Source organism: Oncorhynchus gorbuscha, linkage group LG18 (genome assembly GCF_021184085.1).
Source record: "Oncorhynchus gorbuscha isolate QuinsamMale2020 ecotype Even-year linkage group LG18, OgorEven_v1.0, whole genome shotgun sequence".
In the NCBI taxonomy this organism is placed as follows: Eukaryota; Metazoa; Chordata; class Actinopteri; order Salmoniformes; family Salmonidae; genus Oncorhynchus; species Oncorhynchus gorbuscha.
Genome location: NC_060190.1, coordinates 61362533 through 61389848, shown reverse-complemented (window position 1 = coordinate 61389848; position 27316 = coordinate 61362533). Strand labels below are relative to the sequence as shown.

The following is a 27316-nucleotide window of genomic DNA, read 5'->3' as shown; positions in this document are numbered from 1 at the left end:
TGGAGAAAATAAATTGGTTGTTCAAATGTTTGTCTGTTTTTGTTTCCTCCGTCATATTTCTGTTGTGCGTTGCTCTCATTTGTCAATTTTTGTGTAAGCCTCATCTTTTGATAACTCACTCTTTCTCATACTCACTCACTCACTCACTCACTCACTCACTCACTCACTCACTCACTCACTCACTCACTCACTCACTCACTCACTCACTCACACTCTCTCTCTCTCTCTCTCTCTCTCTCTCTCTCTCTCTCTCTCTCTCTCTCTCTCTCTCTCTCTCTCTCACTCACTCACTCACTCACTCACTCACTCACTCACTCACTCACTCACTCACTCACTCACTCACTCACTCACTCACTCACTCACTCTCTCTCTCTCTCTCACACTATTTAGGTGTGCTGTTGAACTGATTCTCCACTATTTGTGTCACCTGCTTCTTATGCATGAGAGAGATGAATGTCCAGCACTTTGTGATTTTCTACACAAGGTCACACAACATGTTAATACACTACACAATCAAATATAGACCTTTCATTGAGGATAAATACAGTATAACACTGACACCATCAATGACTGATGTATGACAGTGTTTCTAACTAATAAGCCCATTTGTGGTTGATAAATTCATCTCTTTCTTCTCCTCCTTACATTGTCCTGTCACTTGTGTTATAGGACACAGAACACCCCACCCTCCAGTCCTTCACCCCCCACCCCCACCCCACCGCCCTCTCCCTCTGTAGGAATGTGGGCCAACCTCTCCCACAGGTCTCACACGGTTAACGTCTGACCCACTCTCACTGCAGCCCTGTTGGTTCAGGACAAACACAAACTGCTAAAGCAGAAAGGAAATAATAGATCCACATAGCTGAGCAACACCATTCACAGTACAGGAAGGAAGTCTTAACCCTTTGAAGGACAGGGCCATTATGTTTGAATGTGTTGCATGCAACACTTAGTCCTCTGTCGGGTAACATCTTTCATAAAGGGTTTAAAAACATGTTCAGAGAATATCCCTTGGCACATGTGACCGCATTTTCATTAACATCTGGCATCTCTTGCAGGGAGCTGCCAACACCTTCAGATTTACATGTGTGGTTGATTTGAATGAAAGGTGAGAGGGAATATCATAAGGGTGTACTCAGGAGCCAGTGGAGGATGACATGGGCAAGCGCTGCACTTTCTCCTGTGTTGACGGACAAGGACAAAGGTGTCTTCGTCTCTGCTCCCCTCAGTCCTCGATTGGAGAGTGAGGGATTGGGGGAATTTACTTGTTCTGGTTTGTGGAAAAGGCTACAGGGCATGTCATCGCACGCCATTGGCTGTTTCTATCCGCGACTCCAAATACCTGCCAATCACCTTTCAGTGCTGTGTATAGAGACACCAGGAGTCATGAGCATCAGTCATCCAGCCTCCATCCCAGGCATGTTTTTGCTGAGCAGAAGTACAGGTCTCAGCAGCAGTAGGGCTACATATACAGATTTAACCAAGAGAGGATGAGAGACATTTGGCCAATGAGAGATTGTTGTGCAGAGAACAGCCCCCTGACACATTATGCCCTCAGTCATTCTAGTGCACTAGAGAGGAATTAAAAGAGTTGGATTGAGATCCTGGTTTTTTTCTATATACAGGCACTCTCATTAGTCTATGTTTCATCCTTTACAAACCACAATGCCTTATAGGCCCCAGAGGACCTACTGGAAGAATATTGAACTGCCTCAATTTTCCCTCCACCAGGGAATCACACTGACATGATGAAGACCACTATGAATTTATTGCTTCTTTCTTATGATTTTTCCATTTCAGGAATACATATGGCATTTGGAGCCGGGAAAAGTGGAATCTGGGAAGGGAAAGTGCTCCTACGACCCAAAGCTCAACAGTGTCTCAGCTTTGATCAGTGAGTATCATCATCCAAGCCACACTTGGCCACATGGCTGGAGATGTCCCAGGAATGTCCCAGTCCATTCCAGTTCACCCAGTTTGTCCCCTGTGTACGCCTACTTTTATCTCCCACTGCTACAAATGGCCACCTCCTTTATCCCAATTTTTTGGGGGGCAACTTTTTTAAATGTTTGTATTGCCTAACATCTGTCCAGGCAGACAAAGTATCATTTTTCATTCTGTGCCTATTTTCCATGAAAAGGATAGCAGAGCAATGCTGATCTCATCTCTGATGATAAAATCAGAAGGCATCATGCCTTGTTAAGAATCGGATTTAAGGAGCTGTGGGCACAGACCAGTGGGTTCACAGTTTTAATAGGCCAATCCTTTCCATGGTAGCTTTGTGACTTTCATTGGAAAAATACCAAGAACATATTCATATGATTTGTTGTGGTCATTTATCATGAGAAATCCAATCATATGCTTTTCTAGCCAATACATGCAGATCAATCACATGACACATTGCAACATGTTTGGTTTGTGGTAACTTCATGTTGTAAGGTATGGTGTTGGTGTTGGTGGATCTTCTAAAAGGAACCATGAGGTAGTTGAGTGTCCTCCACTCACTGGTCATTCTGCCTGGGCCAGACCTCACAGTTACCACCCGTGTAAATTGATCCTGACTGTGGGGTGGGACAGTCAGTGTAAGTTGATCCTGACTGTGGGGTGGGACAGTCAGTGTAAGTTGATCCTGACTGTGGGGTGGGACAGTCAGTGTAAGTTGATCCTGACTGGGGTGGGAAAGTCTGTGTAAATCATCAGCACGGCCTTCCCACGTTAGCACACTGCCAGCTGACCAGGGCGGAACCAGAGAAGCAGGGAACCAGCGAACCAGGACGAATGAACCCCAGTCTCTACCAGTTAACATCAGCTATGGGTGACTAATGGCAGGGAATAAGAACTGAATACTACTTTGACCCCTAAAAGGTCACACATGTAGGTCTACCCCCTCACCCCTACCCCTAGATATCATACACGCTCTATACTGTAAATCAGGGCCTGTGTTGACTTTACTTATTAAAGATCTGAAGAATTGAATTCATTCTGTTACAGACTAGTAGTATAGTTGTTGCTGCCTTTGCCCTGAGCCCCTGTTGTCCCATTAACCCCACCCCTGAGAACTCCCTGTAGCTACTAAATGTTTGCTGGGACACCTGCTCTCATATGAGGCCCAAACAGCAACTGGAGGACCAAAATTCAGTCTCCCCACTGATTAACAAGACTCTGGTCCTTCTACCCTGTGTGTGCCTTATTCACATAACTTTAAAAAGCCTGGGTAGTGGCTAGTCCGTTTGGCCAAACAGTGTGATCTTTATTATGTGTGTATTATGATGTATGCTGTTCATCTGTCTTTGTCCACACTGTGTGCTAAAGATGTCTTTGACATTGACACCCTGGTGATGACAGTCTAAAGATATTTTGCTGGACATGGGTAAGGGAAAGCCCTAAAAATTGTTCAAAGACTTCAGTCACCCAAGTCGTCGACTGTTCACTCTGCTCCTACACAGCAAGCGGTACCGGAGCGCCACGTCTAGGACCAAAAGGCTCCTTAACTACCCCCAAGTCATAAGACTACAGAACAATTAATCAAATAGCCCCCCTGACTATTTACATTTACCCCCCCCCATTTGTTTTTACACTGCTGCTACTTGCTACTTGCTGTTTATTATCTATGCATAGTCACTTCACCCCTACCCCCATGTACAAATGGCCTCGACTAACCTGTACCCCTGCACATTGATTTGGTATCGGTACCCCCTTGTATATAGCCTCGTTACTTTTATTTTATTGTGTTACTTTTTTATTTATTATCTGGTAAATATTTTCTTAACTCTTCTTGAACTGTACTGTTGGTTAAGGGCTTGTAAGTAAGCATTTCACAGTAAGGTCTACACCTGTTGTATTTGGCACATGTGACAAATAAAGTTTGATTTTGATTTTAAAGTATTGGGCGCTAGGGTCCGCCAGGGGGTCTTGCCAGGGACTGAAGGTTTAATTTGGGTAGTGGGGGTTTCTGTGTAAGGAGAGACTCAGTCCGTTATGCCAAGGGTGTGCCTGGCTTTATATCAAAGAGTCAAAATATTTGGCTCAGCGGATGAATCTCTTTCTCTCTGTCCTTCCCTCTCCCCTCTCTCTCAGATGGTGAACTCTATGCTGGGGTCTACATTGACTTCATGGGAACAGACTCTGCCATCTTCCGTACTGGGAAACAGACCGCGATGCGTACAGACCAGTATAACTCCAGATGGTTAAACGGTAAATAAATGTCTTCTTTAATAATATTTCATGTTTACAAAATCCTCAACTCTTTAATAAACAGGAAATGCAAACAGTTTGTAAATGATATCAACCAGATGTTCAGTGATCTTCATATCCTCCTACGCATCTTTCTCTCCTTCTCTCTCTCCTTCTCCCAGATCCTTCCTTCATCCATGTGCAGCTCATCCCTGACAGTGCAGAGAGGAATGACGACAAGCTGTACTTCTTCTTCCGCGAGAAGTCTGCTGAGATGGGCCAGAGTCCTGTGACCCAGGCCCGCATCGGTCGGATCTGCCTGGTGAGCACAGCCTCAGAATGGATTGTACTAATAATGAGACCACATTCACAAATAACAATGCATGTGACATGCACAGCAAATATGCCCCAGTTTCATTAAGAAAGGGAAAGGAACCAGTCTCGGTCTGTAGAACTGATGTTTGTCTAACACTGACTCGCTGAAATCCATGTATATTTAACCTCCATGTGTACAATACATGTCTCTATCCTTGAGATGGAACCCTGACATACGACCCTATGATCGTCTGACCTCCCAACTGGTAGTCTTAAAATGTATTAAAGGATGTAGTATATTAGGTATTCAGGTAACAGAGCAGCAGGGTAAAAGCCAGATCCCCTAAACCAGTTCTACCTGATCATTAATTGCACACACCTAGTGTCCCAGTTCTAAATCAGTCCCTGATTAGAGGGGAACAATAAAAAAAACGCAGTGAATCTAGCTTTGAGGTCCAGAGTTGAGTTTGAGACAGCATGTGGTAATTTCCCTGATCTTCTCCCCCAAAGCTGCAAATTGTGAGGATCAGTTTTGCAAAAACAAATAACAGGGAATGTGTTTGTTCCTGTAGGGTCAACTTGGAGCTTAGGATGCATCTTTCTGGGCTGTTCTATCATTCACTGGTCCCCAGTTTTGCTGTTCTATCATTCACTGGTCCCCAGTTTTGCTGTTCTAACATTCACTGGTCCCCAGTTTTGCTGTTCTATCATTCACTGGTCCCCAGTTTTGCTGTTCTAACATTCACTGGTCCCCAGTTTTGCTGTTCTAACATTCACTGGTCCCCAGTTTTGCTGTTCTAACATTCACTGGTCCCCAGTTTTGCTGTTCTAACATTCACTGGTCCCCAGTTTTGCTGTTCTAACATTCACTGGTCCCCAGTTTTGCTGTTCTAACATTCACTGGTCCCCAGTTTTGCTGTTCTAACATTCACTGGTCCCCAGTTTTGCTGTTCTATCATTCACTGGTCCCCAGTTTTGCTGTTCTAACATTCACTGGTCCCCAGTTTTGCTGTTCTAATTCATTCCCCACTGGTCCCCAGTTTTGCTGTTCTAACATTCACTGGTCCCCAGTTTTGCTGTTCTATCATTCACTGGTCCCCAGTTTTGCTGTTCTAACATTCACTGGTCCCCAGTTTTGCTGTTCTAACATTCACTGGTCCCCAGTTTTGCTGTTCTAACATTCACTGGTCCCCAGTTTTGCTGTTCTAACATTCACTGGTCCCCAGTTTTGCTGTTCTAACATTCACTGGTCCCCAGTTTTGCTGTTCTAACATTCACTGGTCCCCAGTTTTGCTGTTCTAACATTCACTGGTCCCCAGTTTTGCTGTTCTAACATTCACTGGTCCCCAGTTTTGCTGTTCTAACATTCACTGGTCCCCAGTTTTGCTGTTCTAACATTCACTGGTCCCCAGTTTTGCTGTTCTAACATTCACTGGTCCCCAGTTTTGCTGTTCTAACATTCACTGGTCCCCAGTTTTGCTGTTCTAACATTCACTGGTCCCCAGTTTTGCTGTTCTCTCTTTTTCACTTCTATACATATCTGGATGCTCTTAATGCTGTTTGGTTTATTGTCTCTACACCCTCCTAGTACCCAAATATATGAACAAATGTACAGCGTATTTGCTCAAATAATGTAACACAAAATGTATGAAAACTATTTCAAATCCCAGTTAGGGACTTATTACATATAAATATGTGTAGACTGTCGTGTGCAGTATGAACAGGCCTACAACCATCATGTGGGCATTACAGTGATATATGTGGTGAAAACAATTTGTTAGAGCAATATTTATTAATGTATGACCTGGCAGTGTAGTTTCCCCATAAAAGTGGAATGTGCTTTGAGGAGAATGTGTTTGTTAAGGAGGAGGAAGCCTCTAAATCACATCTACTGGGTTTGTCTCTCCCTCACTGGGCTAGAATTAGGCTCTAAATAAAAGGAGACAGTGTTTACCATCTCATCTCCTCACAACTAACCAATTGTCAACGATTCGCCAGCTCGCTCTCCAAACCGGGCTGCTTTTTTAAATATGTACAGTGTGTGTGGGTGACTCCACCTGTGTTTATTTTTGGTGGGAGGATGTGAGTGTGTGTGTGTGACGAAGTCCATGTTTTGTCCCTCTCTCTCCCCCTCTCTCTGTCTGTCGGCTTCTCCCACTCTATACCCTTCTCCCTCTCTCTCTCTCTCTCTCCCTCCACTTCACCCTCTCTCTCTCCCTCCTTCCACTTCTACCTCTCTCTCCTATTCTCCCTCTGCTTCTCCCTCATTCTCTCCTTCTGCTTCTCCCTCTCCCTCTGCTACTCCCTCTCCCTCTGCTTCTCCCTCATTCTCTCCTTCTGCTTCTCCCTCTCCCTCTGCTTCTCCCTCTCCCTCTGCTTCTCCCTCTCTCTCCCTCCACTTATCCCTCCCCCTTCACTTCATCCTCTCTCTCTCCCTCTCGCTCTCCCTCCGCTTCTCCCTCTCTCTCCCCCCCTCTCTCGCTCTCCCTCCACTTCTTCCTCTCCACTCTCCCCCCCCTCTCTCGCTCTCCCTCCCCTCTCTCTCTCCCTCTCGCTCTCCCTCCGCTTCTCCCCTCTCTCTCCCCCTCTCGCTCTCCCTCTCGCTCTCCCTCCACTTCTTCCTCTCGCTCTCCCTCCACTTCTTCCTCTCTCTCCCCCTCTCGCTCTCCCTCCGCTTCTCCCTCTCTCTCTCCCTTTCCCTCTCCCTCTTCTTATGCATGCAGAATGATGACGGTGGACACTGCTGTCTGGTCAACAAGTGGAGCACTTTCCTGAAGGCTCGGCTCATCTGTTCAGTGCCGGGGGCCGACGGGATCGAGACACACTTCGACGAGCTCCGTGAGTTCTCCTTTCCTTCCCTTGATATGGTGTCACCCGTTATCCACATTAACGTGAGGAGCGAGGAACCAGACAGCCTGTGGCATGTCTTGAGGTTTCCCATTGGTATTAATACTGTGTCAAATAGAGTCCACAAATGATGGATCTGACTCCAGACCAGCTAGAGGAACTAGTTGGTGTTGCCTGTCCTTTATAATCCTGCTTGCACTATCCATCCAGCCTGATCTCAGACCAGTTTTATCTCTGCATACCACCACCTGCCCAGAGCCTGACTGCACTGCACACAGCCCAGTCCTTGTCCCATATGGCAGCCTCTTCCATTACACTCAATACTCCTGTGGCCCACACTGCATGCTGTAATGGGAATTGCACACACTCCGGTAGTGTACTTATTATTTTCCTTCAAGATGTCTCAAACAAAAGGCTTATTTTTCCTGGCTGTGCATTAAGAGGTGCTCTTCCCTCCTGTAATTTACTGGATATGAGGGGCTTGCTGCCTCGTGGCAGACAGATCAGGTAGCCAGGCAGGAATGTCAGGTCCATTACCATGTCTTTCTCTCTCTCTGTCTCACTGCTTCCAAATAGAGCGTTGTAATGATGAGGCTTCTGATGGTTCTGTGACGGAGTCTACAGTTACTCAAGCCCTAACCTCACCAATAAAAAGCTTGCGTGACTTTCTATTTGACCTCTGCTTTTATGTTATGGTTGAGTAATTCTGCTCGTGTGTGCATTAGTCTTGGACTTACCTGAACACTATGGCACAATGGTAAGGCTTTTTTGGTTAATGGTGACCATTTCACCCAAGTAAATGAAAGGATATCCAAACCGCAAGCACCGTACTCCGTACTGGTAGAATTACTCCAGTAATACAAGACAACAAGATCTATGTGCCATCTAGATAATATGTACTCTGAGTATCTCTAAAACATACATGCCACCAACAGGTATTTGGGTTTAGCATACCTTGATGTAAGAAGAACTTTGCAGCAAGCCGGGACTGGTTGCGAAAGTACCTGGATAAAGAGAACAGATGAACTTACATTTCCCCTCTCTCTATTAGTGTTGTAGTAAAGTAAAGAGGACATTGGGGTCATTATTGAAAATGTTGATGAGCCTTCCAGCCCAGCTTTAGGCCTTGTTGTTTGGGAGCAGTATTATGTGTGACTGAGGTTAGCGAGGGACGCCAAAGACCCAGAGTGTTTTTACAGTTGGAAAGAGAAAAAGACTTGGCTCTACCTGAGAACTTGCATCCACATTATACACAGTAAATTGAAACACACAATGTAGAGTCCTTATCCAGGCACATGTGGTTGTATTCTATGTCAAAATTAAGAGGCCAAAGAAAATAGGTTGTAGATATACAATAAAGAGATGCTGTAAAGGTTTAGATTGTATGGGTTGATATAAATTAAGAGGTGCATTGCATGAGCTTGAGCTTGATCAACAATATGGCTCATGGACTTCAGAGAGAAGACTTTATGAGAGATGAACAAGAGTGGTAAAGAAAAAGAAAGACTGAACGAGAAAGAGAAGGGGGGAGTGGAAGAGAGCGAAATCAGTCAAAGCTCCAGCAGAAATACATTCTTTCTGAGGAATCAAAAAAATGTGTAGACTTGAGTTTTTATTGCTTTAGAAAAGAGGAAAGGGCAGTTTCCATTCATAGCTCTTATTAAAGACATGCTCCAGAAATGTGGCTACTACTAAGGATTTTTTAACTACTAAGTAGTTAGTTAGTTAAACCTGATTTGGGCTTGATGTGTCAATGTGTAGTTCATACATAAATAACCTATGAGCAGAATTACCGTCTTACCACAATTAGCCACGGAATCCCGAGTTTGAAAGCAACTGTTTTTCTAGAACCTGTGCTGTGCCATTTTCCCAGTTCAGCCAATGAGCTTTAGCCTCTCGCCATATGAGTGACAGCTAGCAAGAGGTACATCATGCAACAACACCAGACCGAAAAGAGAGCAATGACGTGGTGCACATATCTGCACGTACACTATGTAGACACCCTTCAAATTAATGTATTTGGCTATTGCAGCCACACCCGTTGCTAACAAGTATATCAAATCGAGCACACAGCCATGCAATCTCCATAGACAAACATTAGCTGAAGAGCTCAGTGACTTTCAACGTGGCACCATCATGGGATGTCACCTTTCCAACAAGTCAGTTTTTGTCAAATTTCTGCCCTGCTAGAGCTGCCCCGTTCCACTGTAAGTGCTGTTATTGTGAAGTGGAAAGTTCTAGGCAACAACGGCTCAGCCGCGAAGTGGTAGGCCACACAAGCTCACAGAACGTGTGCTGAAGCAACGTGTGCGTAAAAATCATCTGTCCTCGGTTACAACTCTCACTACCGAGTTCCAAACTGCATTTGGAAGCAACGTCAGCACAATAACTGTTTGACGGGAGCTTCATGAAATGGGTGTCTATGGCCCAACAGCTGCACACAAGCCTAAGATCACCATGTGCAATGCCAAGCGTTGGCTAAAGGGGTGTAAAGCGCGCCCGCCATTGGACTCTGGAGCAGTGGAAACGCGTTCTCTGGAGTGATGAATCACGAATCTGGGTTTGGCGCATGCCAGGAGAACGCTACCTGCCCGAATGCATAGTTCCAACTGTAAAGTTTGGTGGAAGACAAATAATGGTCTGGGGCTGTTTTTCGTTGTTCGGGTTAGGCCCCTTAGTTCCAGTGAATTGAAATCTTAATGCTACAGCATACAATGACATTCTAGACGAGTCTGTGCTTTCAAGTTTGTGGCAACAGTTTGGGGAAGGCCCTTTCCTGTTTGAGCATGACAGTGCCCTTGTGAACAAAGTAAGGTCCATACAGAAATGGAATGTCGAGATCGCCCTGCAACGGAGCCCTGACCTCAACCCCATCGAAAACACCTTTGGGATGAATTGGAACATTGACTGTGAGCCAGGCCTAATCGCCCAACATCAGTGCCTGACCTCACTAATGCTCTTGTTGCTGAATGGAAGCAAGTCCCTGCAGCAATGTTCCAACAACTAGTGGAGAGCCTTCCCAGAAGAGTGGAGGCTGTTATATCAGCAAAGGGGGGACCAACTCCATATCAATGCCCATGATTTTGCAATGAGATGTTCGATGAGAAGGTGCCCACAAACTTTTGGCAATGTAGTGACGTTGTACGCAATTTTCAGGGAATACTTTCAAAAGTATACAAATGTACCGGAGAATCCCTTTAACAAGCCTTCCTGTTGCCAACTCTTCTCTGCCTTGTCAGAATATTTATATTTCCAATCAAGTAGCTTTTCCCCTTTATAATAATAATATTTTGGGGGGCAACTGACTGCTGTACATGTATTGAGCTAATGATAGCTCCTGTTGTCTGTCTGTTTGTGACTGCCGTGTAGTTTATCTGATTCATCCCTTTCTGTACTGGAACAGCTGTGTGTCTTGGTGGGGCTCATCTGTTCTATGACAACCCTGACAGCCCTTCTCCCTGTGTCTGTAGTAACCCATGACCGTTCCGCTGTTCTGCCTTGAGCAGCTGTGGGCTCTGGAGGAGGGTGTATGTGTGTGCGTGTGCTTGCGTGTGTGTGTCGGTGCATACGTATGTGTATGCATGTGTGTGTCTAGAGATAAAAGGTGGTTAAGGAGGAATAAGGACCATATGCTCTGTTTCAGTCCCTCTCCTTATCCTTTGCTATGGAAATGAAATCATAACCTCAGACTCTCCCCTGAGAGAGCCTTCAGTGACACTCAGAGCGTACACATACAACTGGACTCACCAGGCCTGCTCACCTCTACTGTCATTCAACTGGACTCACCAGGCCTGTTCACCTCTACTGTCATACAACTGGACTCACCAGGCCTGCTCACCTCTACTGTCATACAACTGGACTCACCAGGCCTGCTCACCTGTACTGTCATACAACTGGACTCACCAGGCCTGTTCACCTCTACTGTCATACAACTGGACTCACCAGGCCTGCTCACCTCTACTGTCATACAACTGGACTCACCAGGCCTGCTCACCTCTACTATAATTCAACTGGACTCACCAGGCCTGCTCACCTCTACTGTCATACTGGAATCACCAGGCCTGCTCACCTCTACTGTCATACAACTGGACTCACCAGGCCTGCTCACCTCTACTGTCATTCAACTGGACTCACCAGGCCTGCTCACCTCTACTGTCATACAACTGGACTCACCAGGCCTGCTCACCTCTACTATAATTCAACTGGACTCACCAGGCCTGCTCACCTCTACTGTCATTCAACTGGACTCACCAGGCCTGCTCACCTCTACTGTCATTCTGTTGTGTATATACAGTTAGAACTATGTCAACCGGACAACTATTGTTTTTAGTATGTCCCATTGCAAATACTAGTGAATAAAAATGTGTCCAGTCTACGCATAATGAATAATTTGTGACTGTAAGACTTGTAGAATGTATTATACGTCAGATCATTGTCCATTAAATGCCATATACTGCTTTCAATTCAAGAGTTCTCACAGGTTCTTGACAGCGTGGTATGTGTAGACATGCAGTGTCTTTATCCTCTGGCCAATGGACATTCCCCTACTACACACTGGCAGGCCGGCCACTTACTCTGCTCTGTGAGGTAGATGGGCCTCCTGAGAGGAGAATGTGGGCCAGTCAGAGAGCAGGCCAGCGGGGAGAGACAAACTGCCCAAATCTTAGGTAGAGTTCTTGCTGGGACCCCCAGAGGCTTGTGAGGTATGATTCCGTCTTCCTCTAGGGCTTAGAATACGCTCATGGATAGAATGGTTACTTTCCAAAGGTGTTGTCTCTGAAGCTCTTGGTCTTTTCTTTGTGTGTTTTATTACATTGTGTATAATACAGTACTGAAGCCTTCACCTTGGCCTGCTAGTCCTTCCTGTGGAGATGTCTCTCAGTTCATTTCCTGTTGCTCTCTAGAGATGTGCCATGGGCTTACACCTCCTGTTTCCGACAGCAGGATACTGGAATTCAGTAGTACAACCCTGGAGGAGGAGGCTAGCCACATCTTCTCCTTTCATCTTTGCTCTGACCCCATCCTCACTGCTAGTTTATCTCCAATTCCATCAAGCCACTGCATGACTGTGGTCCGGTCACACAACGTCTCTAGTTTATCTCCAATTCCATCAAGCCACTGCATGACTGTGGTCCGGTCACACAACGTCTCTAGTTTATCTCCAATTCCATCAAGCCACTGCATGACTGTGGTCCAGTCACACAACGTCTCTAGTTTATCTCCAATTCCATCAAGCCACTGCATGACTGTGGTCCGGTCACACAACGTCTCTAGTTTATCTCCAATTCCATCAAGCCACTGCATGACTGTGGTCCGGTCACACAACGTCTCTAGTTTATCTCCAATTCCATCAAGCCACTGCATGACTGTTATCCAGTCACACAACCTCTTTCAGCAACACAAAGCTTGACTTGCCTCTGTCCTGCAGTTTGAAAGAGGAGAGGAGAGACGTGTACATTTGTGCATCCTGTTTGACACCTTTGGATCCCTAAGAGCAGAGCTGTTCTGCCTGTTCTGATGGGAGTTCAGGTTTTGTGAAAGGCAAAGGGTGTTTCACAGAGTAACTTTTGATGGAGTGACTGGAGCTCTGTAAATATTAGCGGTGATGAGGAGTGTGCTGTGGAACAGGACATTTCTTTAGTCTGTCCTCTTTGTACTGACTTGATTGTCTCTGTCTATCTGTCGTTTAGGAGATGTTTACATACAGCCGACGCAGGATACCAAGACTCCTGTTATCTACGGAGTCTTCTCTGTCTCAGGGTGAGTGGGCAAACTTCTGTTCAGACACTTTTATTAGAACAAATTAAGAATAATTATTGAAATATACTTTCATTGTCATATTATGTCCCTTTTTGGGTTTATTTCAGTTCTTAACCCACTGAGCTGTCTATCTCACCCCTCTCCATACAGCTCAGTGTTCAAGGGCTCAGCAGTTTGTGTCTATTCCATGGCTGACGTCCGCCAGGTCTTCAATGGACCCTTTGCCCACAAGGAGGGGCCCAACTACCAGTGGGTGGCCTACACTGGGAAGATCCCCTACCCTCGACCTGGGACGGTGAGCCTCACCCTCCCATGACCCTGAGTGTTAATACCAAACCAAGGTGGCATAAACGACACTTAGACATCAAACAGAACCCATTTGTCTTTCAAGCAGGACACAAATTATCAGCCTTCATACCCAAAATTTAAGTGGTTGTTGATGTTTCTGTGGTGAGAGGCAAATGTTTTAATGCTAGTTTCCTTTTCAACAACAGTGCCCCGGTGGTACGTTCACCCCCAACATGAAGTCCACCAAAGACTACCCAGACGAGGTGATCAACTTCATGCGGAACCACCCCAATATGTACAACGCTGTGTACCCAATACACAAGCGCCCCCTGGTGGTCCGGACCAACGTGGAGTACGAGTTCACCACCATCACTGTGGACCAGGTGGCCGCGGTAGACGGGAACTATGAAGTGCTTTTCCTGGGAACTGGTGAGTCCTCACTAGTCTATATTCATGTGAAATATAGCAGGCCTACATCACTCTTTGTACAATGTCCAAGGATGCCAAACAGATTTCCTTCTGTTAGTAAAACAAAGGAGAAACGTGTAAATAATCCCAAGGCAGTCCCGCCAGATGGACCTGCTGTCTTTCTCCCTAACATTTAACCCCAGGAGCAAAGCTTTTGAATGCCTTTTTGTCAAAATGGATGTTTCACCAATAAATAGGGTCATTCTTCACATCATTCACTTTAAGTAATAGTTTTTGGGTTCTCTACCTGCAGGGCAGGGCAGGGGGGGGGTGAGAGGAGAGGGAAAGGAGGAGGGGGGTTACTGTAAGGAAATCCATCATCTCACCACCGGTACATGGCAGCGGTAGAGATTTTTCTGTTTGTCTCCTTTCTTTGAACTTTTAAAAAGCTGACGTGACATGAAGCATGAAGCCCATACATGCAGCACAGTATCCCTTTTGTGTGTGTTTTTCGTTCTGGGAGACTAATGGATTTTTATACGAGCACACAGTGCTCCACTATGCCCAGAGTCAGTGTAATATGTAGGACAAAAGGTGAACACAGAGAGATCTGTCTGAAAGTGGTGAAGAGTACTGTAGTGTAGTGCTAAGGCCTGATAGAATGATGAGTGAGGATTAACCTTTACATTAGCAGAGGAATGTAGCGAGGGCAGTTTGATTAACTGGCAGCAAGGCAGGGTGGTGTCGGGTTACAACTAATCTCCTTCCCAGACACTTCCGCCCAATGCGCAGAGAGTCTGATGGATCAATGTGTCAAACTTGGCCATTTTTAGCCAATACAGAAAGACTGGGATAAACTCCCAGTGCATAGGCATTGGCTTAATCGGCTTAATCTACCAACCAATCACGCTAGTGCAACACAAGCACTGAGTCACGCCTCGTAGTCGTGTGGTTTGCTAAAATTAATTGATGACAAATACTCAGTAAGGTCACTCCCATATAATTCTATGATCACTCCCACTAAGACCAAAATGGAATCATTGATGTACCAGCCATTTGTGGGCAATAGTCTGGGGACAAGGTTAGGTTACAACAGGTGTGTAGTAGTTTCAAGTCTCAGGTGTTTCCTTGGGCCACAGACAGGGGAACGGTTCAGAAGGTGATTGTGTTGCCCAGAGATGACCTGCAGACTGAAGAACTGGTCCTGGAGGAGGTAGAGGTGTTTAAGGTGAGCACTAACTGTCTTTCTTATTTTTCAATCCTCTCTCTCTCTCATTTTCTCTCTCTGTCTCTCTCTTTCTATATCTATCTTTCTCTGTTTCTCTTTGGCTTTCTCTGTCTGTCTCTATGTCTCTCTGTCTTTCTCTATGCCTCTCTCTGTCTCTCTGGCTCTGTCTCTCCCTGTCGCTCTATGTCTCTCTTTATGTCTCTCTGTGTCTCTGTCTTTCTCTTTCTTTCTCGTGTCTCCCTCTTTGTCTCTCCATGTCGCTCTCTGTCTCTCTCTCTCTCTGTCTCCCTCTCTCTGTCACTCCCTGTCGCTCCCTGTCGCTCTCTGTCTCTCTCCGTCTCTCTCTCTGTCTCCCTCTCTCTGTCTCTCTCCGTCTCTCTCTCTGTCTCCCTCTCTCTGTCTCTATCCGTCTCTCTCTCTGTCTCCCTCTCTCTGTCTCTCTCCATCTCTCTCTCTGTCTCCCTCTCTCTGTCTCTCTCCGTCTCTCTCTCTGTCTCCCTCTCTCTGTCTCTCTCTTTGTCACTCCCTGTCACACTCTGTCTCTCTGTCTTTCTCTTTCTTTCGCTCTTTCTCTATGACTCTCTGTCTCTCTCTCCCCCTCTCTCTCTCTCCCCCTCTCTCTTTCTCCCTCTCTCTCTAACTCTCTCTCTCTCTCTCTCTCTCTTCTCTTTTCCCTCTCTCTCTCCCCCTCTCTCTCTCTGCTTATAACCATGTATATTTTCAACAACTTTATAAGACTGATCAATGCATTGTCTTCCCATTTCAGGTTCCTACTCCGATTATAACAATGAAGATCTCGTCCAAAAGGGTAAGCATGTCTGTATAAAACCTTACCCAATAGACCTATATATCTTTCCTGGGATAAAGAGCCAAGGAGCTGAATTAAATGAAGGGACATTATTTTGGAATGCCATGAACTACATGTAAACAGCTGTGGAACTAATGTGTCCCTTCATAATTCATAGAAGGCCTGCAGTCTGGTTTAGACAATGAAACGATAAATATGGAAAATGCATTCAACTTTAGTTTTGTCTTTCACTGTGATTAAAATAGTTGGCCATGGATACATGACATGACATCATTCTTAGAAAGGGTTGCAATTTTACAACAGCTGATCTTAAAAACTGAAGATTGTCTCCGAACAATGGAAATCTTTGTTATACAGAAAGGGTGAGCTCTCCCAATGTGCTCACAAATCTTCCAATAAGCAAATTATATTATCACATTACATTGTTATGGCTTTGATGGATTCTTATCCCCTGTAAACCTCTGCACTAAAAAATGGAGAGCCTTCATAGAAGCAACTCTGCATCCTCTGTTCACTGATACTCTGTGTCTGTGATATTAGCTGGATATTCCCATACTTTATCCAGCTGTGATCTAACATCCTCCATGGCTTCCTCCTCTCACAGCAACAGCTCTACGTGTCTTCTGAGCTTGGTGTTACCCACCTGGCCCTCCACCGCTGTGACGTGTACGGGGAGGCATGCGCTGACTGCTGCCTGGCCCGGGACCCCTACTGCGCCTGGGACGGAAGGTCCTGCTCCCGCTACTCCGCCTCGCAAAAGAGGTGAGCATCAGCATGAGCTGCTCAGAATGGCTCTATGGATTGTTGACTGGCTCTATTGATTGTTGACTGGCTCTAGAGATTGTTGACTGGCTCCATAGATTGTTGACTGGCTCCATAGATTGTTGACTGGCTCTATACATTGTTGACTGGCTCCATACATTGTTGACTGGCTCTATACATTGTTGACTGCCTCCATAGATTTTTTTACTGGCTTTATAGATTGTTGACTGGATTTATACATTGTTGACTAGCTGTTTAGATTGTTGACTGGCTCAATAGTTTGTTGACTGGTTCTATAGATTTATGACTGGCTCTGTACGTTGTTGGCTGGCTCTATATATTGTTGACTGGCTCTATAGATTGTTGAGTGGCTCTATACATTGTTGACTGGCTCAATAGATTGTTGACTGGCTCTATACATTGTTGACTGGCTCTAGAGATTTTTGACTGGCTCTATACATTGTTGACTGGCTTTATACTTTATTGACTGGCTCTATAGATTGTTGACTAGCTCTACATTGTTCACTGGCTCTATACATTTTTGACTGGCTCTATTGATTGTTGACTGGCTCTGTAGATTGTTGACTGGCTCTATAGATTTTTGACTGGCTCTATAGATTGTTGACTGGCTCTATAGATTGTTGACTGGCTCTATAGATTGTTGACTGGCTCTATAGATTGTTGACTGGCTCCATAGATTGTTGACTGGCTCTATAGATTGTTGACTCGCTCTATAGATTGTTGACTGGCTCCGTAGATTGTTGACTGGCTCTATAGATTTTTGACTGGCTCCATAGATTTTTGACTGGCTCCATAGATTGTTGACTGGCTCTATACACTGTTGACTGGCTTTCTGCAGTAGGTCGTTGACTGGCTCTTTAGGTTGTTGAAAGGCTCTATAGGTTTTTGAATGGCTTTATAGGTTGTTGATTGATTCTATAGGTTATTGAATGGCTTTTTGGTTGTTGACTCATTCTATATGTTGTTGAATGGCTCTACAGATTGTTGAATAACTCTATATGTTATTGGATGGCTCTATAGGTTGTTGAATGAATATATGCAAAGTTTTATGGCTGTATAGATTTTTGACTGGCTCGGAGGATTGTTGAATGGCTTTGCATTTGCTTGTTAATTTATTCTCTTCTCTTATTCGGGAATACTGGTCTGACCCCTTTAGACGCAGCCGAAGGCAGGACGTCAAGTACGGGAATCCCATCCGGCAGTGCAGGGGCTTCAACTCCAATGGTAAGACCAGTATTTGCCAGTTCTGGTGGGTGGATGGATTAGAGATTTTCAGTGGCAGTGAATTCATCTCATTCATTTTGAGAGGACTAACTTAATTTATGCCATCACGTGCCAGCATTTGTATAAAATTCTCCTCAATTTTGTGATATCCAATTGTGATCCAATTACGATCTTGTCTCAACTCTGTAACTCCCCAATGGGCTCGGTAGAGGTGAAGTTCAAGTCATGCATCCTCGAAACATGGCCTGCCAAACCTCACTTCTTAACACCTCCCCACTTAACCCGGAAGCCAGCTGCACCAATGTGTCGGAGGAAACACCATTCTACTGACCACCTAAGTCAGCCTGCAGGTGCCAGGGCCGGCCACAAGGTGTCGCTAGAGCGCTATGGGCAAAGTAAAGCCCCCCCCCCCGGCCATACCTTCCCCTATCCTGGATGATGCTGGGCTAATTGTGCACCGCCCTATGGGACTCCCGATCACGGCCATTTGTGACACAGACTGGGATCGAACCTCGGTCTGTAGAATGCCTCAAGCACTGTGATGCAGTGCCTTAGACTGCTGCGCATCTCGGGAGGCCCCACATGCCAGCATTTTCTTCAAATAGATATAAATAAAACATTGCTATTTTGGATTTTTGGTCTTTGTGGGACTTGATACTGAATCTATGGTTGCCATGGTGTCTTTCTATCTCAGCTAATAAGAACACCCTGGAGATGGTGCAGTATGGGGTGGAGGGCAGCAGCACCTTCCTGGAGTGCCAGGCCCGTTCACCTCACGCCGCCATCAAGTGGCACCTGCAAAGGGACAACAGTGACCGCCGTAAAGAGGTAAGCAGCCATCTATGATGCTCACAATATCACTCAAACTAGTATTCTTCCCAAAACACTGTTGAGATCTACAGGTATACTTTCTGCACAATTTAACTTTATACTCAGACATATTAAGGGATACCATGAACTAAGGTAACTTGAACCATATATCACCTCTCTGACAGGGAGTTTATAGGTTTAGCAGTAAATCTCTCTAGAAGGACGTGATGTTCCTCTCTGTTGACAGCACTTCTCATTCTGTTACATAATGATGGTGAAGAGTCTTTGTCAGGCTCCTGTATGTTTCATCTGATAGCTGAAATCTATTGATGTATTACTGTTGTCAGTCTATTTATGTATTACTGTTGTCAGTCTATTGATATATTACTGTTGTCAGTCTATTTATGTATTACTGTTGTCAGTCTATTGATGTATTACTGTGATAAAGAGACAACATCCATCCAGACATGACAACCAGGTGGTTGGTCTTCAACCTGGCGTGGTAAAGCCCAAACATTCCCATTACCCAAAGGATGGGCCCCATACATAAAACAGCATAAGACCAGCTCATGGTTTCTCACCCTGACGCTTTTGTTAAAGTTTTATGGTGTAACTTCTTTTTTATTTGCTTTTCTGTTGGATTCTGCCTATCCCCATTGGCTTGGCTCAGTTGGCAGGGCTGTTGCTCAGCACATCTGATTCTGGGTAGAATAGCTGTCAGCGGCTAATAACACTCTTGAATATGTATCAGGGTAAACATCAAGAGACAATGGATAAAATCACTAGAGCACTTATTGAACTGCAGGTCAATGTGGATTGTGTTAGTCGAAGAATGTATAGGTAGTCATAACACTGATATAGTGGTATAGTTGGTGGTTGGTGATGATGCTGTTCTGCCAACAAGAGCAGGAAATTAGCTGTCTGCTTGGCCTCTCCTCTGATGTTTCTACCCTGGCTTTACATCATGCCTTATTTCTTCATAACTCTCATAAGTCATAACTCTCTCCCTCTCTCACACACTTTTTATCCCTCTCGCTCTCTCGTTCTCTCTCTCTCTCGATCGCTCTCTGTCTCTATCGCTCCCTCTCTTTCACTCAATTTAAATTCAATTTAAGAGCTTTATTGGCATGGGAAGCATGTTTACATTGCTAAAGCAAGTGAAATAGATGATAAACAAAAGTGAAATAAACAATAAAAAGTTAACGGTAAACATTACACTTCCAAAAGAATAAAGACATACAGTGTTGTAATGATGTGCAAATAGTTAAAGTACAAATAAAAATACATAAATATAAAATATATTTACAATGGTGTTTGTTCTTCACTGGTTGCCCTTTTCTTGTGGCAACAGGTCACATATCTTTCTGCTGTGATTGCACACTGTGGTATTTCACCCACAAGATATGGGAGTTGGATTTGTTTTTGAATTCTTTGTTGGGCAGTGTAATCAGGGAAATATGTGTCCCTAATATGGTCATACATTTGGCAGGTTAGGAAGTGCAGCTTAGATTCCACCTCATTTTGTGGGCAGTGTACACATAGCCTGTCTTCTCTTGAGAGCCAGGTCTGCCTTCGGCAGCCTTTCTCAATGGCAAGGCTCTGCTCACTGTCTGTACATAGTCAAAGATTTCCTTAATTTTGGGTCAGTCACTAATGGTCAGGTATTCTGCCACTGTACACTCTCTGTTTAGGGCCAAATAGAATTCTAGTTTGCTCAGTTTTTTTGTAAATACTTTCCAATGTGTCAAGTAATTATATTTTTGTTTTCTCATGATTTGGCTTGGTCTAATTGTGTTGCTGTCCTGGGTCTCTGTGGGGTCTGTTTGTGTTTGTGAATAGAGCCCCAGGACCACCTTTCTCAGGGGGCTCTTCTCCAGGTTAATTTCTCTGTAGGTGATGGCTTTGTTATGGAAGGTTTGGGAATCGCTTCCTTTAAGGTGGTTATAGAATTTAACATCTCTTTTCTGGATTTTGATTATTAGCGGGTATCAGCCTATTTCCGTTTTGCATGCATTATTTGGTGTTTTACGTTGTACACTGAGAATATTTTTGAAGAATTCTGCATGCAGTCTCAATTTGGTGTTTGTCCCATTTTCTGAATTCTTGGTTGGTAAGCGGACCCCAGACCTCACAACCATAAAGGGCAATGGGTTCCATAATTGATTCAAGTATTTTTTGCCAGATCCTAATTGGTATGTGGAATTTTATGTTTCTTTTGATGGCATAGAAGGTCCTTCTTTGTTGAAGTTACCTGTGGCGCTGATGTTTAGGCCGAGGTATGTATCATTTTTTTTGTGTGCTCTAGGGCAACGGTGTCTAGATGGAATTTGTATTTGTGGTCCTGGCAAGTGTAACTCTTTGGAACACTATTATTTTTTGTCTTTCTGAGATTTACTGTCAGTGCCCAGGTCTGACAGAATCTGTGCAGAAGATGCTGCTGTAGGCCCTCCTTGGTTGGGGAGAGAAGCAAACAGTATACATTTGACTTCCGATTCTCTCTCTCACTCTCTCAGATGCGCTCTGACGGGCGGGTACTGAAGACAGAGCAGGGTCTACTGCTGCGTTCTCTCCAGCCCTCAGACTCTGGGGTGTACCAGTGCACGGCCACAGAGAAGAACTTCAAACACACACTGGTCAAGCTGCAGCTAGTGGTCCTATCCAGCCGAGCAGTCAACAACCTCCCGGTGGAGGGTGGGGGGCTGAGTCCGTCTCCGCCCAGCGCGGGTCAGTACAAGGACCTGCTGACCATCCTGAGCCAGCCAGAGATGGGCCTCATCAACCAGTACTGTGAGGACTACTGGCAGCTGGGAGACTCAATGATGGGAGCCATCAAGGGCAAAGACACGAAAGAACTCAAGGAGCAGAAGAAACCACGCAACCGCCGACATCACAGCGAGGGAGAGGAGGAGGTGAGACATGAGGGGTCCCTTAACTCTCCCAAACCTCAATGGCACTCTTTGGAAACTGGGAAAGACTCAACTTAAGAGAGTGACTAGGTGAAAGGAATCAAAAAACACAAATAAAATACACAGAAGTGGTAAAAAACAAGAGGCATACAAACACACCCCACATCCCTTTGAACAATACAGTATATGATACACAGTATTTATTGTAAGTTGTATATAGAATCATTCTGTGGATTTCTTTGTACTTATAGAAAAATGCTCTTTGTGTATAGATACCTTTTGGGCAAATGTTATTGTTATTATTGTTATTAATTGTATTATTGTTGTTACTGTCATTACAAAATTCTTCATCTTTCCATCTTTTGACACCTCTGTTTGGAATGTGTAAACTGGCATGTAAAGGCTGTTCATTGTGAACTTAAAGGTGTCATTGTATACAGAGAAATTAACTGAGGGTTGGGGTAGATGGACATATATCTATCTTGCTTGTTGTTTGCTTTGACAGAAATTCAATACTCAAATTAAGGGCTTGCCAGGAATTGTTTGAACATAGAGTAACCTCACCATATTGAATAAGGACAAAGACTCCTCACTTTAAGTTTCAAGTTTTATTTGTCTTATGTACGGGATACACACGGTATACACCATCCAACCAAATGCTTACTTGCAGGTTCCTTCTTTACAGTGCAACAACATTAAGAAAATATTAAAGATAAGAATACGAACATAAAGTAAATATCTCAGTAGAATAGAATAAACATTTTAGCATAAGTATAATACAGGAAGGCACAATTTATTGTCCAATGTTTACAAGTGTTGCAGTGAAGGGGGGATTCGGGGCAAGTTCAATGGCAGAGGATGCACGAATTCCTCCACTCATTGGATAGCTATCCCTGTGAACCTGGTGTCTAAATGAGTATATTGAATACCCATGCTGTTTTATTGGCTCCCTAAATAGGTTGATGGTTTTTATTGCTGGCTTCATTTGTTATTCCTCACTGTACAGTATATGCCTTTGTCTCAGGCAAACCAGTTGTTCTAAATGCTGTGTTGCTATGTATCCTACAGTATGCATGAAAACAGCTCTACATGGCCAGGATCAGGGTAGGTATCAATATATCAAATGTTTCCAAGGCAATTCATATTTGTGTGAGTGCGAAGGTTGACACTATGATATTGTTATTGAATGGCCAGGTCAATCAGATAGATATTTTAACAAAAGGATGAAAAAAAGGATTCAAATCTTACCTTTGAGCCGCTCAATTGTGGTAAACTAAGTTGTGAAAATGGTCAATTAAAAAAAAAACACCATAGATACTTATCAAATATACATTCTAAGGCTTTCTTTGGTTTATCTAAACATCCAATGGGATTGAGTGTGAGGGACAGTAAAGGAAGGGTCAAGGTTTTGGAACAAAGGGCATTATTCTCTTATCTTTAAAAGATTGACTTGAATCTCATGGAATGTATTAGATATTCAAAACATTGGCCAGGGCCAAACCTAGCACACTTTGGCCAAATACTGTACATTTTATTTTGGTTGACAAAAACAAAAGCACAATTCAGCTTGAGATGGTGCGATGCCCAGATCCCTTTTACTAAGCTGCCATTTTGTTCTGACTAGGAGCCATCTATTTTCATTTATTGGTGAGTTTGGCTTTACATGTACAAAAATAAACATGCCCTTACAGAACAGAGCATTGAACAATGTTGTGACACTTACTAACCAAAATATTTGGGAAGCTGGCTTTTCATTGTGTGCATGAGTATGTATTTGTACTGTAATTATAAAACAAACAAAAAACGATGTTGTAGTTTTTCTGTTCTTCCGGTGTACAGTATGGTCAACTTCAGCCAAGGTCTGAGGGACAGCCTCAGTGCCACAGAGAAAAACTGAATGGATGAGAACTACTATGTGTAATGTACCTACAGATATTGACATGCTCACCCTTCCACTCTTCACTATAGAATACTATTCATTTTCCCAGAATAAAACCAGACAGCCCCTGTTACTCTCCTCTAGTTGAAAACAGGGTGTTACAGCAACAAACAAAAAAAAAGATTTTTAAGATGTGTCTTTACTTTTGGAGTGTTTTTGTTTTGTTTTGCTCGGTTAAGACTTTCTGAAAAAAGATTAAATGCACAGACAGAGCTGACGTTATTCTAATGAATTGTGTAAATTACTTTCTCTTCCCTTTCCATTGTTGTTGCTGGCTAATAAATTAAAGCTCTATATTTATAAAGAATGGAATGGTCTACTTTTATTCTGATGTGTCCATATTATATTTTAAATATCACTGAGACCTTTTGGGATTAAATGTTCCAAGCTTCCTCAGAGAGAGTATGATGAGCTACTAGCCATTTGTGGCAGACAAGGGCATCACTGGCAGCTTGACTGACAGTGATGCTGTATTATTATTATTTAAGACAGAACCCTCAGAGGAAATACATTTACCTTGTAGTAATTTAGCAGAGGGTCTTATCCAAATTTTATACTGGTCCCCCACATCAATTGAACCCACAACCCTAGTGTTGCAAGTGCCATGCTCTGTCAACTGAGCCACATGGGTGGGACTCAATAGATGAGGAGGGAGATGAGGAGATGAACAGTGTAAGATGAATACTGAGGCTGTTCCCACTATCAGCTCGCTGTGTGCCTCTCTCGGATCAGCACACTTACTGCTCTATTCAATCAAACCCGTTTTGCAGTATTTACGCAGTAGCCTGATTTCCAATGGTCAAATGAACTCAGGGTGGTCTTGGGTACTGTATAAAAACATGCAACTAGTACCAGGGTGTCCCCCATCACAGGTATGCTTTCCCTTTTCAGAATTAGAAGTGTGTGGGCACTGGATGAATATTGTAAATAAAGACACTGTGTAAACATTGCTATGGCGGGTTTGAATGAACTTCAGATTTAGGGCTCTATTCAATCTGTAGAGCTGGGGCCTCATTTATAAAACGGATTTACAATATTTTGATCTTAAGTATGACTTACGCAGAAAACCACTTATAATAAGTTATTTATAAAACCTTACTTGACGTGGACATGATCTCTACGCAAAGTCTAGACTTGACGTAAGCTATTTTTCTGCTGGTTATGTAGGGGTATTGCAGTTTGGGAAGCAAATGTGTCCAAGCCTGTTGTAAACTTTGCATTAGCTTCATGAACAATTTGTTAGTAATTGTCAATTAAAGGTGTGAGGAATTAATTGCAAGGTATGTTGAATTAAAAACAGGGTGCATGTTCTGTAAAAAGAGTATACATTTTTTTTTAAAGGTAACCATGTTCTTGCGTTATCGGAAGATATTGAAAACCGTGCTTTTAGAAAGGAGAGAGTTTTCAGAGTCGTGAATGCCTTTTTCTGCTCATGATGATCGCTATCGTCTCCCAGGAAATGTTCTGTTAGATTTGTGCGCGGATTTAGCCCAATGTCTGGAAAGGAAGACACGCTGCAATCATGCCATACCCGTATCTGTCCAAGTAGCCTACTTTCCACTCTGGAATTCCTCGCTACTTGGCATTCCAGAGGGAAATTAGTGACAGGTTGGATATATCTCAGCCACATCCTGCCACAAGTGATTGAGGCGGTTCTCTCCCATTATTGTCCGCGAGATACATTCGTTTCCCATTTACAGCCGACGAACAGGTGCGCTTCAAAGGCCGCTCATTTAATTTCCCAGGAGGATAGGCTCATCAGTTGACTGCACATCTGTATGTATCAGTAGAGCTTCCGTCCCTCTCCTCGACCCGGGCAGGAACCAGAGACCCTCTGCAACAAGTCACCCATGAAGCATCGTTACCCATCGCGCCACAAAAGCCACAGCACTCACTATTCCAGGTCTCAGAGCGAGTGACGTCACCGATTGAATTGCTGTTAGCACGCACCACCGCTAACTAGCTAGCCATTTCACATCGGTTACAAGTAGGTGAGACCGAGTTTGCGTCTCTCACATGGGTCGGCAGACCATTCCATAAAAATTGAGCTCTATAGGAGAAAGCCCTGCCTCCAGCTGTTTGCTTAGAAATTCTAGGGACAATTAGGAGGCCTGCGTCTTATGACCGTAGCGTACGTGTAGGTATGTACGGCAGGACCAAATCAGAGAGATACTGTAGGTAGAAGCAAGCCCATGTAATGTTTTGTAGGTTAGCAGTAAAACCTTGAAATCAGCCCTTGCCTTGACAGGAAGCCAGTGTAGGGAGGCTAGCACTGGAGAAATATGATAAATGTTTTGGGTTCTAGTCAAGATTCTAGCAGCCATATTTAGCTTAAGTTTATTTTGTGCTTTATCCAGGTAGACGGAAAGTAGAGCATTGCAGTAGTTTAACCTAGAAGTGACAAAAGTATGGATTAAGTTTTCTGCATCATTTTTGGACAGAAAGTTTCTGATTTTTGCAATGTTACGAAGATCGAAAAAAGCTGTCCTTGAAACTGTCATGTTTTGTCTTAGATTGTCTTGTCATTTTGCTTTTCCCTCTGTTCGTTTTCCCCCTGCTGGTCTTTTTAGGTTCGTTCCCCTCTTTCTCTCTTCCTCCCTCTCTCTCTTCTCTCTATCGCTCCGTTCCTGCTCCCAGCTGTTCCTATTCCCCTAATCAATCATTTAGTCTTCCCACACCTGTTCCCTATCTTTCCCCCTGATTAGAGTCCCTATTTCTCCCCTTGTTTTCCGTTTCTGCCCTGTCGGATCCTTGTCTATTGTTCACCGTGCTGTGTCTGTGTATCGCCCTGTCGTGTCGTGTTTCCCTCAGATGCTGCGTGGTGAGCAGGTGTCTGAGTCTGCTACGTTCAAGTGCCTTCCCGAGGCAACCTGCAGTTCTTGATCGAGTCTCCAGTCTGTTCTCGTCATTACGAGTGGAATTATGTCTTATGTTTGTAGATTTACTTTACTGGATTAAAGACTCTGTTTTCGCCAAGTCGCTTTTGGGTCCTCATTCACCTGCATGACAGAAGGATCCGACCAAAGAATGGGCATAGCGACTACAGACGCTCGTAACACTGCCGTCGAGATCCAAGGAGCCATGTTCGGCAGACACGAGCAGGAATTGTCTGCTGCTCGCCATGCCGTGGAGAACCTGGCCGCTCAGCTTTCCGACCTCTCTGGACAGTTCCAGAGTCTTCGTCTCGTGCCACCTGTTACTTCCTGGCCTGCCGAGCCTCCGGAACCTAGGGTTAATAACCCACCTTGCTACTCCGGGCAGCCCACGGAGTGCCGCTCCTTTCTCACCCAGTGTGATATTGTGTTCTCTCTCCAACCCAACACATACTCTAGAGAGAGAGCTCGGGTTGCTTACGTCATTTCACTCCTTACTGGCCGGGCTCGAGAGTGGGGCACAGCTATCTGGGAGGCAAGGGCTGATTGTTCTAACAATTACCTGAACTTTAAAGAGGAGATGATACGGGTTTTTGATCGTTCAGTTTTTGGTAGGGAGGCTTCTAGGGCCCTGGCTTCCCTATGCCAAGGTGATCGATCCATAACGGATTACTCTATAGAGTTTCGCACTCTTGCTGCCTCTAGTGACTGGAACGAGCCGGCGCTGCTCGCTCGTTTTCTGGAGGGACTCCACGCAGTGGTCAAAGATGAGATTCTCTCTCGGGAGGTTCCTTCCAGTGTGGACTCTTTGATTGCTCTCGCCATCCGCATAGAACGACGGGTAGATCTTCGTCACCAAGCTCGTGGAAGAGAGCTCGCGTCAACGGTGTTTCCCTGCTCCGCATCGCAACCATCTCCCTCCTCTGGCTCAGAGACTGAGCCCATGCAGATGGG

The 27316-nt window shown here is 44.4% G+C and overlaps 1 protein-coding gene across 6 annotated transcripts in view; it reads left to right on the top strand.

Moving 5' to 3' along the window:
• Nucleotides 1-23796, top strand: part of LOC124002680 (semaphorin-3F-like) — an 86571-nt gene extending 62775 nt beyond the window's left edge. For 3 of the 6 annotated variants that reach the window (XM_046310305.1, XM_046310309.1, XM_046310307.1), the window contains 13 exons: nucleotides 1801-1894; nucleotides 4078-4194; nucleotides 4356-4495; nucleotides 7212-7326; nucleotides 13026-13095; nucleotides 13246-13390; nucleotides 13590-13812; nucleotides 14931-15019; nucleotides 15786-15827; nucleotides 16432-16589; nucleotides 17752-17834; nucleotides 18529-18662; nucleotides 21158-22845. In XM_046310305.1, the coding sequence (XP_046166261.1) occupies nucleotides 1801-1894; nucleotides 4078-4194; nucleotides 4356-4495; nucleotides 7212-7326; nucleotides 13026-13095; nucleotides 13246-13390; nucleotides 13590-13812; nucleotides 14931-15019; nucleotides 15786-15827; nucleotides 16432-16589; nucleotides 17752-17834; nucleotides 18529-18662; nucleotides 21158-21628 (1881 nt within the window). In that variant the 3' untranslated portion in view covers nucleotides 21629-22845. Of the gene's footprint in view, nucleotides 1-1800; nucleotides 1895-4077; nucleotides 4195-4355; nucleotides 4496-7211; nucleotides 7327-13025; nucleotides 13096-13245; nucleotides 13391-13589; nucleotides 13813-14930; nucleotides 15020-15785; nucleotides 15828-16431; nucleotides 16590-17751; nucleotides 17835-18528; nucleotides 18663-21157 lie in introns of all 6 variants that reach the window. The other 3 variants (XM_046310306.1, XM_046310304.1, XM_046310303.1) reach the window with 2 other exon arrangements.
• The last annotated feature ends 3520 nt before the right edge of the window (nucleotides 23797-27316 follow it).